At 30.4% G+C, this 12,627-nt stretch overlaps 1 protein-coding gene across 1 annotated transcript; it reads right to left on the bottom strand.

Moving 5' to 3' along the window:
* Positions 1 to 10,444: 10,444 nt before the first annotated feature.
* LOC109193882 (ethylene-responsive transcription factor TINY-like) lies at positions 10,445 to 11,549 on the bottom strand. The gene has a single exon (XM_019344712.1). The coding sequence runs from the start codon at positions 11,321 to 11,323 to the stop codon at positions 10,574 to 10,576; it is 750 nt and encodes a 249-aa protein (XP_019200257.1). The 5' UTR covers positions 11,324 to 11,549; the 3' UTR covers positions 10,445 to 10,573.
* Between the last annotated feature and the right edge of the window lie 1,078 nt (positions 11,550 to 12,627).

Raw genomic sequence — 12,627 nt, 5'->3', positions numbered from 1 at the left:
TAATAATAATAATAATAATAATAATAATAATAATAATAATAATAATTGTTTTAAAAATAAAGAAATAAAAAAAATATAATTAAACCAATCATATTAACTACTTTGGAGATTTATTGACAAAAAGAGTATTCAAATCACACAACAAATTGAAGTGGAAACTATCTCGCAATGTCCTTGTTTGACAATCAGGAGTTAGCTCTTCAATATTAGTATATATTTAATATTTTATGCACTAATTTTTATTTTCTCTCCTTATGTCCCGTATTTGGTTTCAACCATACCTATAGAATTATTTCATTGACAATTATAATCAATCTTGACTATATTATCTTGCATTTGTAAACATAGAATTGCATATTTAAATACACAAATTTAATATTCAATTATGCATGAACAATTCCAATGAGTGTAGAGATGACAATGAGTCAGGAGTAATTCAAGGGTGATTACTTCTATCACTGGATCCATCTTAAACTTTCTTCACTCACCCCATCCTTGACCGCAACAAATGAACTTTTTAAAAATCATCCCCGTCTCACCAAATACGGGTAACTACGGTTTATTATCTTATTAAAAACTTCAAAAATTAATTATAATATTTAAATTATTTAAACATAATAAAATTCAATAATTATATTAAAACATATATGAGATATTACACTCTCCGTTATAAGTAAGAAACATTTTATTCATCATTAGTATTGTATTTTTCAGTATAAGTATTACATTTTCATCGTGATCCAACTCATCTTAAGGATAAGGACCCGTAAGACTTTCTTGCACAATAGTTATACTCATAATAAATATATGGAATCAGCGCCACCTATTTCCATCTATAATGAAGTGTAATAGTGTATAATTTAAAGGGAATGAAAGAACTTATATATTATTTTTTTTTTACACTTACAAAACTTGATAAATTTTGTACTTTTAAAAAAAAAAAATTTACAAGGGTAATGTTAAAAAAACAGTATTTGTTACATTTATTTTACGATTTAATCTTTTTAAAAAAATAAACATTACGGAGTATTTATTTGGATAACTACACATTTTCTTGACTAGTTAATTAAAACCACACATCAAAATTAATGTGAAAAGACTTATGTCATTTCATCGATATCTTATGAGTTGATTTTTTATTTTATTTTTTTAAAGTAGGGAATAGGGACTAGAGATACCTGATAATTAAAAATAGTAAAAGGAGAAAAAAATAGAGAAGAGTAAACTGGCTAGATTCTGTGAATATATGCTAGGAGCCAGAAGATATTGTACATGTATCATGTATGAAAAATTAATACCATACTTGGCTACATTTATTATATATTTCATCAAATTTTACATATTTTGTTTATTGTTCACAGAGGCTAGACTTTTACTTACTGTGCACATAGAGTTCTATTATTTTGAGAGGTTCCTCTTACATTATTGTCGTTGGTAAGACTCAATTCCAGATCATTGTTCTCAAATTTTACCTCTGTGATCAACTGAATCGTCCATGAGGACATATTTTGTTTATTCTTCATCTATCAAACAAATTCTTTTTAAGTATTATTTTATTATTTTCAAATTTAATTCTATGTGTTTAACATTACTTCTAATATAGCTGCTTAATATATAATTTTTTAAATTAATACGGAGTACTAAATTTGATATTATGAAAAAATTAATTATAAATAATTTTAATCAAGCTTAATGAATCAAATCAAATATAATGAATGGAGTATTGTCTACATCTACAATTTTAATAAGAGCCAATAATATTAGGTCCTTAACTGGAATAAAAAAAAATGCCGGTACTACTTGTTTCTTAAAATGAATGGTTCATAGTATTTTGGTTTTAGTATTTTTAATGATTTTTCTTATTTACCCTTTATTATATTATTTTCTTTCCTTAAATAACCTTAAATTCCGTTAGTATAAACTTTATTAACGGAATATTCCGTTAACTATTTATTATTCTTAACTTACTCATTAATTTCTATAAGAAAGGTCTTAGGTTCGAACCTCATTCCAATTAGAGTTAGCATAATTGTTAAACATATACTACGAATATGTTAAAATGTATTAAAAATATATATAAAATTTAACATAAATTTTGGTCAAATAATTAGCCCAACTAAATACATAGCATTCAATGATTATAAATCAGGAACTTTGATAATCATTTGATTTTCTTTCATTAAAAAAATAATAAATTTAAGTTCAGTTTTTTTTTTCTTCGTTTAATTAATCTTCTTTTGATTATTGAAAACAAAACTTAATATTTCAATTATGCTTTTATCAATGTATGATAACTTCTAAATAAATTTGTAAGTTAATTTTTACTATATTATCTTATCTATAATAAAGCCAGATGTATTGGCCACAAAAAATGACTCTAATTCCCGCCCAAGCAATACGACACCGTTTGGTAAATGTGGTATTTTTGAAATATTTAATTATTCCGTATAAAAGATGTTATTAATGGTGTATGTTCATGGATTAGATTTCCTAGGCAAACAACGCATTTATCCATATGTCTTTTCCTATTTCTAGAAAACATTTATTGATAAAGAGTAATGATCTATTGTTATGCTCAAGGTATCTGTTCAATTCTCGATATCATCTTTGCATTAATATATATATATATATATATATATATATATATATATATATATATATATATATAGGCATAGTGGTTGCAAGATTGTGTCCATGGATTTTACATAGGTCTCAGATTGCAGGAAGGAAATGGACCCAGGTTCGAATTCCGATCCCGTTCAGGCGAAGAAGAAAAGAATAAGTAGCGGATTAGGTATCTGTTTGACGACTCAGATAATAAATTTATCACTTGATATTTTTAATGAGGTGTGTTCTTTGACAGGAAAATGCAAGGGATTGGGCTGTTAGTCGAAGTATGTTCTGGAGAACTCCACGTTCTGTATGGATTAGTGAGGATGGTGAGGAGATGATTGTTATGGATCCATTGATAAACTGGAAAAGCTTTCTGGTGAAAAGGTTTGCATTTTTCGTGTGGCTATTTTTGTTCTATCTTGAATGATTGGCTATTTTTGTAGTATATATATATATATATATATATATATATATATATATATATATATATATATATATATATATATATATATATATATATATATATATAGCAGAGGCATAGTTGTCGAAGTATTGGGTTCTTGAATTTCGGCTTTGGTGTTAAATGCGTTGCAGTGGCGGGCGATCAATGACCACACAAGGAAAACTTCGGCTGGCCATGGTGGAGAAACCGTACATGGCGGAGGCGAGGCAACCTGCGATGAAGAGGCAGATTGAGTTATAGGTCCAAGGATTTGGATGTTTCAATTACTTGCACAGGGTAGAGGTCGAAGATGGTGACGACTCAATGAGCGTTTGGGTAGCTGCAGCGCCTCTGCTGGTTGGAAGTGGTATAGATAATGCCTACATTATGCAGGGTTTTTTTTTTTTTTTGAAGAGAATGCTTATTCAGGGTTGTTCTTATGCTGGATTTTGTATTTTCTTATTTCCTTTATTTTCCAAAGAGTTTAAGTTTTTTTTTTTTATTTGCTTCCTCAATGGTTATAAGATGATCCTTAACAAATCTGGTGGAAGTGGACCAATGTGCACATGTAAACGAAAGACTTGTGAAGGACTGAATATAATGAAAGATTTGACAAAAACTCATTGTAAAAGGTTCTTTAATGTGTAGAAATTGCAAAAAAAAAAAAAAAAAAAAAAAAAAAAAAAAAAAAAAAAATCATTGAGTTTATTGTGTATATTTCTTTTTCTAAAGAAATTTCTTTTTTCATTTGATCTTCTATATATTATAAATGTGTTGTTTAGAATTTTAATATTTCAAATATTTAATCCATGCATTATCATTCTAACTACACACCTTAATTAATATATATATATATATATATATATATATATATATATATATATATATTATACTTGAAAATTTATTTTGTCCTATGAGATTAATTATATTCTTTTCATGTAATTCTTCTAATATTTTATTAACACAATATAACATTTATTTTACAAATCACTTCACGTGCATCGCACAGGTATCATACTAGTTATAATAATATCTATTGTAACCTTATATTTTGAATTATTTATTATCATCATCTATTGACAGCAATTGTCTTTGACAAACTCTCAAAATAATTTGTCTCAACAACGAATGGAAATTTAAAAAAAAAATCAATGATTTCATTATTGTGGACGAAAAGTATGTACACCACTTTATTCAATCGTTATGCTGTGGAACTGTGTCCACCTTGCAATGTGGACACAGTTCTATGTTCATGATTACTGAACTATATGTTCATAATTATAAAGCTATATATTTATAATTTTTGAACTTCATATTCTAATTATTGAACTTTATATTCACAATTACAGAACTTTATGTTCATAATTACTGAACTATATGTTCATAATTATAAAGCTATATATTCATAATTTTTAACTTCACATTCACAATTATTGAATCTCTATATTCATAATTATGTTCACAACTCTATGTTCATAATTATAGAACTATATGTTCATAATTTTTGAACTATACATTCATAATTATGAACAGTTTTGAAACCGTGTCCACCTTTGTCCACCTTGCAAAGTGGACACAGTTCCACATCATAATTTTCTCACTTTATTGCTCTTATTAGTTAAATTAAAAAATAAATTAGTAGCTACAACAAAAAATAATATATTTGCATTTAATTAATTTAGAATTAGATGTCTCACAACACATGAAACATGTAGGGAAAACTACCACTACCAAATATCAACATGTGCTTGTAAGATAAAGAGTTCATAGCACAACTAAGATCTCAGTCATATACACAACAAGACAAATCTAAAACTTCATACATCATAATCTCATTGCATGATAAATCCCTCTATGATACTACCAATAAACCAATTGCACATGACACACTACCAAAAAAAAAAAAAAAAAAAAAAAAAAGATGAAAACAATAACAATGCTGCCTAAAAGAGAATTAGAAAAATTTAAACCAAAAATAGTATTTATTTAGACTATCGCTTTTAGACTTAGTACTTAGATTAACGTTATTACAAAGTTGAAAATAATTTATTTTTGTCAGTTATATATAATCAATCTCTCATATATTATCTTGCATTTATATATTTTAAATTACCGATTTAAATAAACAAATTCAACATTTATTTATCTATGCGTGAACATCTTCTAAATAATATTGCATTGATATACTTTGAAATACTTATTTAAAAATAAGTATTGGGCATTATCCTATTCGCGCAAAGCGCGTAGAAAAACTAGTTTATGTATAAATGTAAAAAGTTAAAAGTAAAACGGAGGTGCAAAAACTTTTATTGCAGTAACATCAAACATAAGAAATGAGGAATATTATATTTTATGGTTAGACCATGTCCTACAATTTAATAGCTTTCAGCAGGCCCACGTTCTAATGTCATATTGCCATGTGTTAACAGCTTGATATCTTCTTCATCCTCTCTCTCTCTCTCTCTATATATATATATATATGTTTTTCTTTTTTCTTTTTTAAATTGTTTTTCTTTTTTTAAAATTGTTTTAAAATTCTTTTAAAATTGTTTTTCTTTTTTTGTTTTACGTTTTATGTGATAACATTGTAGCTGAGAATCCTAAGATATTTCAAATGATATGAGTCATGCTAAATTATCTTGAAAAATAATTAAATTTTTTATATATGCTGTCAACTTAATAGTTTTTACATAAATCAAGTGTGAGTATAGAAACTAAAACAGATTCAAGTGAAATATTTGACTTTTTTTCTTTAATAATTTAATGATTAATACCAATGTTCTAGAATTTATCTAGATTATTAAGCTTTTTTTAATTTAATTTGTCATTCCAAATCCTGAAAAATATCAAGCAGCCTGCAGCATAATAAAATATGAAAATTGCATTGTTAGGTAAAGATACATTCTCAAAGCATCGAATTCAAAACTTATATATACATGGCATGTCATTCACATTAAATGTTTTTATTTTATTTTATTTTTGTTTCATTCATTTAAGTATTCTCCAGCATTGTTTCAACTACCAAACACGAATCATAAACATGATGACCTTTCTTCAACGACCATGATCTTGATGTATGGGCAAATACAAAGAACAAAATAAAATATAAATATCTTTAATTTTGATCTTTTTAACCAGGTTATCAAACGCTTGCACTATGTCAAAAGTCATAGCTAATAAGAAAAATATAATTTTATTTTCTTATACTTGTGTAGTAGTCAATGTTACATTTCAATGACACGATGTTGGACTCGACATTCCCAATCGTTCCCCAACAACTTATGACCCATCATTAATTTTTAGTTCTTTTTTTGGTCAAACAAAATGCCCTATATATGTGGGATTAAGCAAAGCCTAACATACTACCCTCACAAGATATACCCATAAGTGTTATCAAGAATTAAACTCGTACTTTTATTTATAAAATTTATAACCATAATTCGAGAATCAAGAATTAAACTGTGATCATTCAGGTATAAGAATTACGCACCACTCATTTACTTACCCCTTCCCATGCACTACACCTTGATTTTAACTTATAGGATTGTTAAATTATAACATTATAGACCTCATCTCTTTAAATGTATCTTTGCTTGTCAAGTACTCCGTACTCTATCCAAATTATGTATAATTAACTCAACAGTTTAAGACAGTAAGTAAGCTGACTATTAATGCAATTGCAATAATTACACAGTAAAATTTTACTTTTGCGAAAACAATTTAAAAATTTTAAATTAATTTTAGAGTGGTGAGGATACATAGATACCGTATGAGGTTGCTTTTTATTAATAGTTTCAACAATAAATATTCTCAATTTTTTATTTTATTTTGGAATTTGAGAATAAATTAATCCACGCGTGCTTATAAAGGACAATAATTAAGGATTTTCCTATGAATGATTAGTCAATAATACATTCGTTAGCAAAGGATATATTTTTTAGTACGCGTTCGTAATGCAGTCGTTAAAGGATTAAACCTCTTAACTGTTTATTTCATGGTCGACCTACTGTATATTATGTTAGTTGTCATATTTTAGTTCATCAAAATCTTCTAAAGAACGCAGAATTAAATTTTTTAAAAAATACATACTTTAATAATTGAAGTTCTTCAATTCCCTTATATTATTAACCATACTCACTAATCAAAATCAAAACATACTTGAATCATAACAACATCAATTCATAAGCTAATGACTTGATGACCCTTAGCTTTCTCCCTACCAAGCTTATTATATGGTGGACTAGAATTTACCTTAGAACAACCTCATTTGTTATAGTGTTTTAATTTGTGGGCTTTTTTACATGCCAGGTAAGAGAGAAAAGGAAGTGAGAAGAAAAAAAAAAGGAAAAATAAATTCTGACAAAAAAAAAAAAAAAAAACTAAAAGCATTTACGTGCCTAGAAGGCGTGTACAGTGTGAGCGCCTTCTGGGCGCACAGATTGCTGCGCATTGCGCAACTTTCCTCCCAAAAGTGGACTCCACCCAAAAATTACATTTGCAGGAAAAAAAATCTACCTTAAAAACTTTTTTCCCATTAGATAAAATACAACCCCTAGTTTTTTCTTCCTAAAAAACTGAGCAAAAAAACCCCTAATGGGGTTGCTCTTGGAGTAGTCTCAATAGCTATAATTTTTTTAAATTTTTTAGGTGCCAACTAGGAGAGACAGAGGGCAAGAAAAAAGGGAGAAAAAGAGAAAGGAAAAAAATAGATTTGACAACAAAAAAATTAAAAGAAAAAGGTTAATATTCTTCCAAAAGGTTGAACCCCAACCCTAGTGGCCCCTCACACCCCGGCCCGACAAAACATCTGGAATGATGTAAATCATGGTAACTCAAATGAACATGAACCACAGAGGCTAGACCTTTTCTTACTGCACACAAGGAGCCCCTCACTTTAAGAGGTAAAAAAAAAGTTAATATTACGCGTTTGCATTGTTGCAGCTTTAAATGTGCGAATATTAATGGGTTAAACTGGTTCTTAACAAGTTGACTTGATAAAACAAAAATTTTAACGGCTCAATCTATTAATAGCTCAGAACATATTTTGACTAAACACTAACAAATTTTTGAATCGAGTTCTATGTAATGTCACAAATGATCAGTCTAAACACCACCTTTATAGTGCACGATATTATTTGTCTTTTCACTGCAGGAATATTTTGTCCAACCCTCATCTCAATCATCTATCCCAATTATTATAGACCCGGCTCGATTAATAAATATTTTAACATAAAACGTGGAATTTAATTCGGAAAGCTAGCAGTGTGGACAGTGGACACAGTGAAGAGTGATGAAGTAATTGGCTAGCTAGTATAGCTAGCTGGATCAAAGCTGTTATTGTGCTATGCCAAAAGGAATTGAATGAATGAACATTGTGGCATACGTAATCTCATCTTCAAGATTATATTATACTCTATAAACAATTAGAAAATGTTGAACAGAGACCCGTGAAAGATCAAATCCAGCACCGAGTGATCGACTAGGAAACTGTTTGAGTGAAGTCTAAAGATCGGTCGGGCAAGTCCAGCGCCTTGTCTTTCGAAAATGTGAAGGTATATTAGAAAATAAAATTGCATTTTCACTAATAATAATTATAACTTTTAGCACAATAACAAGTGTTTGATTCTCGAAACAATTAATAGCCCATAAATTTGGTAAAACAGTGTTATACAGAAAACATACTGTATAGTATTATGTGTGTACAATGTACATGCTGCTTTAATTTCTGATGTGATGTCGCACGGAATAGCGAATGCCGTCGTTTCAATTCGCTGTTTCCCTTAAATTGTTCTCTCTTTCGTCGTTTACTTTTTTTTTTTTGTTGAAATTTAAATTCTGTAAATTTTACATAAGAATGACGAGGGAATTAATGATTAGCAGAGAACGAAGATGTTACAATCTACAGTCAAACCGACCCACGTGTCGTTGAGGTAACCATGAAACGTTGAAGCATATGTCACTTTTGCACTTCTGCATCTGTCTCCGTCTCAAGAACTATTGCAACTATTATTTCCTCTTAATAATTTTTTTTTTTAAATATTATTTTCTCAAAAAAGAAAATTGTTCTTAAAAATTTAGGTTAAGAGTCAGTTCGAGGTATCAGCTATTTTATGATATTGTATTAAATTTGACATTGACTCGTTCCCGTTTATAGTTAAGGGCTCAGTGTCAGAGCTTACAGAATAATAATATGATAAAAATGGTCAATTAATTAATTAATAGCAGGAAAATTGGTTTTTTTTCTTTTGGTCTTTTTAAATTAGTGTTACCGAGACACGTTAATTATATCATATTAATTTATAAATTTGGTGATTGAGAAAAGCTTGAGAGGTGGGTTGGGAGTTGGAGTTTGAGGGAAGGAAAGTGTATATATATATATATATATATATATATATATATATATATATATATATATATATATATATATATATATATATATATATATATATATATATATATATATATATATATATATATATATATATATATATATATATTATGAGGGTGTTTGGTAAATAAATATTTGCTAATTGGAATATTTGCTAATTGGGTTAGTGAGTTTGATTAGTGACAGTTGATTACTGTTAGCGGATTGTAAAAAGATGTTCGGTAAATTAGTTGTTAGCTGATAGATGATTACATGTAAAATGATTTTTTTTCAAAAAGTTTATTTAAAAAGTTGTTTTAAGTAGCTTTTTTAATTTTAACGTTTTGGAGCAATAAACTGTTACAAAAAGTTATTTAAACGGAAATGTTGGACGGAAACAGCGAGATTTCCAACAGTGAACACTATTGTTTAACTAAGTGAAATAGTTAATAGTGATTAAATAAGTTAAAATTGACTGATATACTAACCATCATTGTCAAAATATTATTAAAATATTTTGGGAGGAATTAATTAATAATTGAGAGGATGGACTCGTGGGTTTTGATTGGTTGAATGGTCAATTTTTGCAGAATCCTACATATTCCCTTTGTATGGCATCCTCTAGTTTTTCTACTTGTTTTCTTCTATACTTCTTTTTGGGAGAGACTTTGTTATTCATTTATCACGTTAATTTCAACTAATTCAACTTTAGGTTATATTGTCTGATTCACAAATATTTCAAACCTTTCATACTATATCGCAGTTCTCAAATATTGCTGCTCATGAAAATCACGAATTCAATACAATTATACAATGTCTTTAGGAGATCAGAATTTTCTTAAAATGAAGCTTGATTGAGGATCTCGAGATTGTTATCTTAGTCTCATTAGTGGTGAGTCTTAGAATAGTAAAGAAAAGGTAAGCACACAAAAATGTAGCTAAGGCAACTTGGGAGGCAAGGAAGGTATGTATAGTAGTTGAGAGTATTGATATTTATCTAACATAATAATAACTCTAAAAAGTAAAAGGGTAAAAAAGGAGTTAAGTTCATTCAACATTCCAAATTTATTAGGTCCTAAAAGAAATAAAGTTTAAAAGAAAAAAGGAAAAAATGGCAAGCACACCATTTGATTTGTTACGTTGGTTCATTCTCAATGCTGCCACAAGCAGCTGTCGAAGTCGCCGGAAAGTACGGCGTCGAAGCCGTCTCCGGCGACGGCGGTTGCGTAGTAACCGCAGTCGTCGAGGTGTGACCAAGGGTGACAGAAGTCCCAACCGTACGAGTCGACGAAGATGAACTCGTCCCGAGTTGGCTCGGTGTTGTCTCGCAGCTCCGGCAGCTCGACTATCTCGCCCAGCTCGGCGGGGCTGGGCGGCGCGTCGTCGTCCTCCTCTTCCTGCGGCGGAGTGGACGCGTCTTCGCCGGACGTGACGGTGGACACCAGCGACGACGAAGACGGGGACGACGCCAACGAGGACGACGACGACGGCGGCTTCGGCGGGTCGAGGTGGTCCATGTGGGCGGCTTTGACGGCGGCGGCCCGGACGTCGCGGGGAGTGGACGAAGCCGGCCGGGGCAGCAGCCCGGCGAGCGCGGGGAAGTTGAGGAGGGCGGTGTCGCCCTTGATAGACATGGCGGCAACGTCGTGGGCCCGAGCCGCCATCTCCGGCGTGGCGAATGTCCCAAGCCAGATCCGAGATTTCTTCTTGGGCTCCCTGATCTCCGACACCCATTTCCCCCAGGCCCGCATTCTCACACCCACATACGACGGATGCTTCAGATCACTCCTCCGACCACTCTTGCCGCCGCCGCCGGCGTCTTCTCTCGGCCGTTTGCTCCGCGACCACGACGAGTTGCTAGTAGACAACTCAGTTTCATGACAGAATGGTGGCTCAGCCATCAAATGCCGCAGAATCAAACACCTTTCACTTTTTCAATTAAGATCTTTCACTATATATATGTATATATATTACTGGGGAAAAGAGTGGTGGAATTAAGAACGACGAGGTTTTAGTGAGAAGTGGGAAGAAGATCCCAATCAAAGTGCACCTCATTTTTCTGCGTTCCATGGGTTTATATATTGAGAAGGCTTGAGAGAGAATGGGATGAGAGAGAAACAAAATTTTGACTTGGGTTAATTAAATGTATGGACTGCCAATTCCAATATAATAATCATTGAATTTTGTTACATAAATTTACAACTTATTTTTTGGGTGATGACGAAGTAACCGTAATTATTATTCTTGGATGGATGTGTACTAGGTAAATACATAATAAATTGTCCATAAGTCAAATAAAACAGATAAATATGTCGCTTCCTGTTAAAGTCAAATTTGTAACATCATAGTTACCAAATTAATCATGGCCAACTTGACTGGATTGTCCAACAATTTATAAATTATTAAAATGTTAACTTCCACTTACCTAATATACATTGTATGACATGGCACTAACTTATCAGCAAGATCAAGCGCTTACGTGCCAAAAATTATACGGAGTAATTAATTAGTAGCGAAAAAAGTAATTTTGCTTCATTATACATTTATATTTACATGACAATTAATTCTACGTTGATGGTATAATGTTAAACTTTACCCCTCCAACTAGTTACCTAAAATTACTAAACTAAAAATAAATAAATTACTCATAAAAATTCGCACAATAATCAAATACTGAAAGATCAAAGTAACGTACACGACCATCAATATTTGGTAAAATTCTTGGTGAAATTTGTAGTCTAATTATCCAATTACCAATAGAGTTAACATTAATGTTACGCGATTTGTACACAAATCATTTACATAGAAACACTGTTGTTACTAGAATATTCTATTCTATACGTTTTTTTTAAACATCTAGGAAATTGAGTATCAATTATCAAATATGTGATTTCCTACTTAAATTTCTAAATTTATGCTATTTACTCAAAAGATTTTTACATACACAGATTGATTTTATTTAGACTCATTTTAGATAAAAGATCTGACAGTAATTTATTTAAAAAAACAATGATATATCATAACATCAATCCTTATACCGAGGGTCAGAGTTCACAGTGCACTGTGGACCCTAGTGCATGTGTATGTGTCTTATGTTGTTAGTTTGTGTCTTGTGTTATAAAATTTTGTACCTTATAAAAGTATGAATTATGTACTTTAAATAGATTAGTAATTGTGTCTTATGTTATGGATTTTGTACCTATGA

The sequence above is a fragment of the Ipomoea nil genome, unplaced genomic scaffold (assembly GCF_001879475.1).
Source record: "Ipomoea nil cultivar Tokyo-kokei standard unplaced genomic scaffold, Asagao_1.1 scaffold0222, whole genome shotgun sequence".
Classification (NCBI taxonomy): Eukaryota; Viridiplantae; Streptophyta; class Magnoliopsida; order Solanales; family Convolvulaceae; genus Ipomoea; species Ipomoea nil.
Note: the sequence above shows the minus strand (reverse complement) of the source record. Positions and strands in the feature narration are given on the sequence as shown.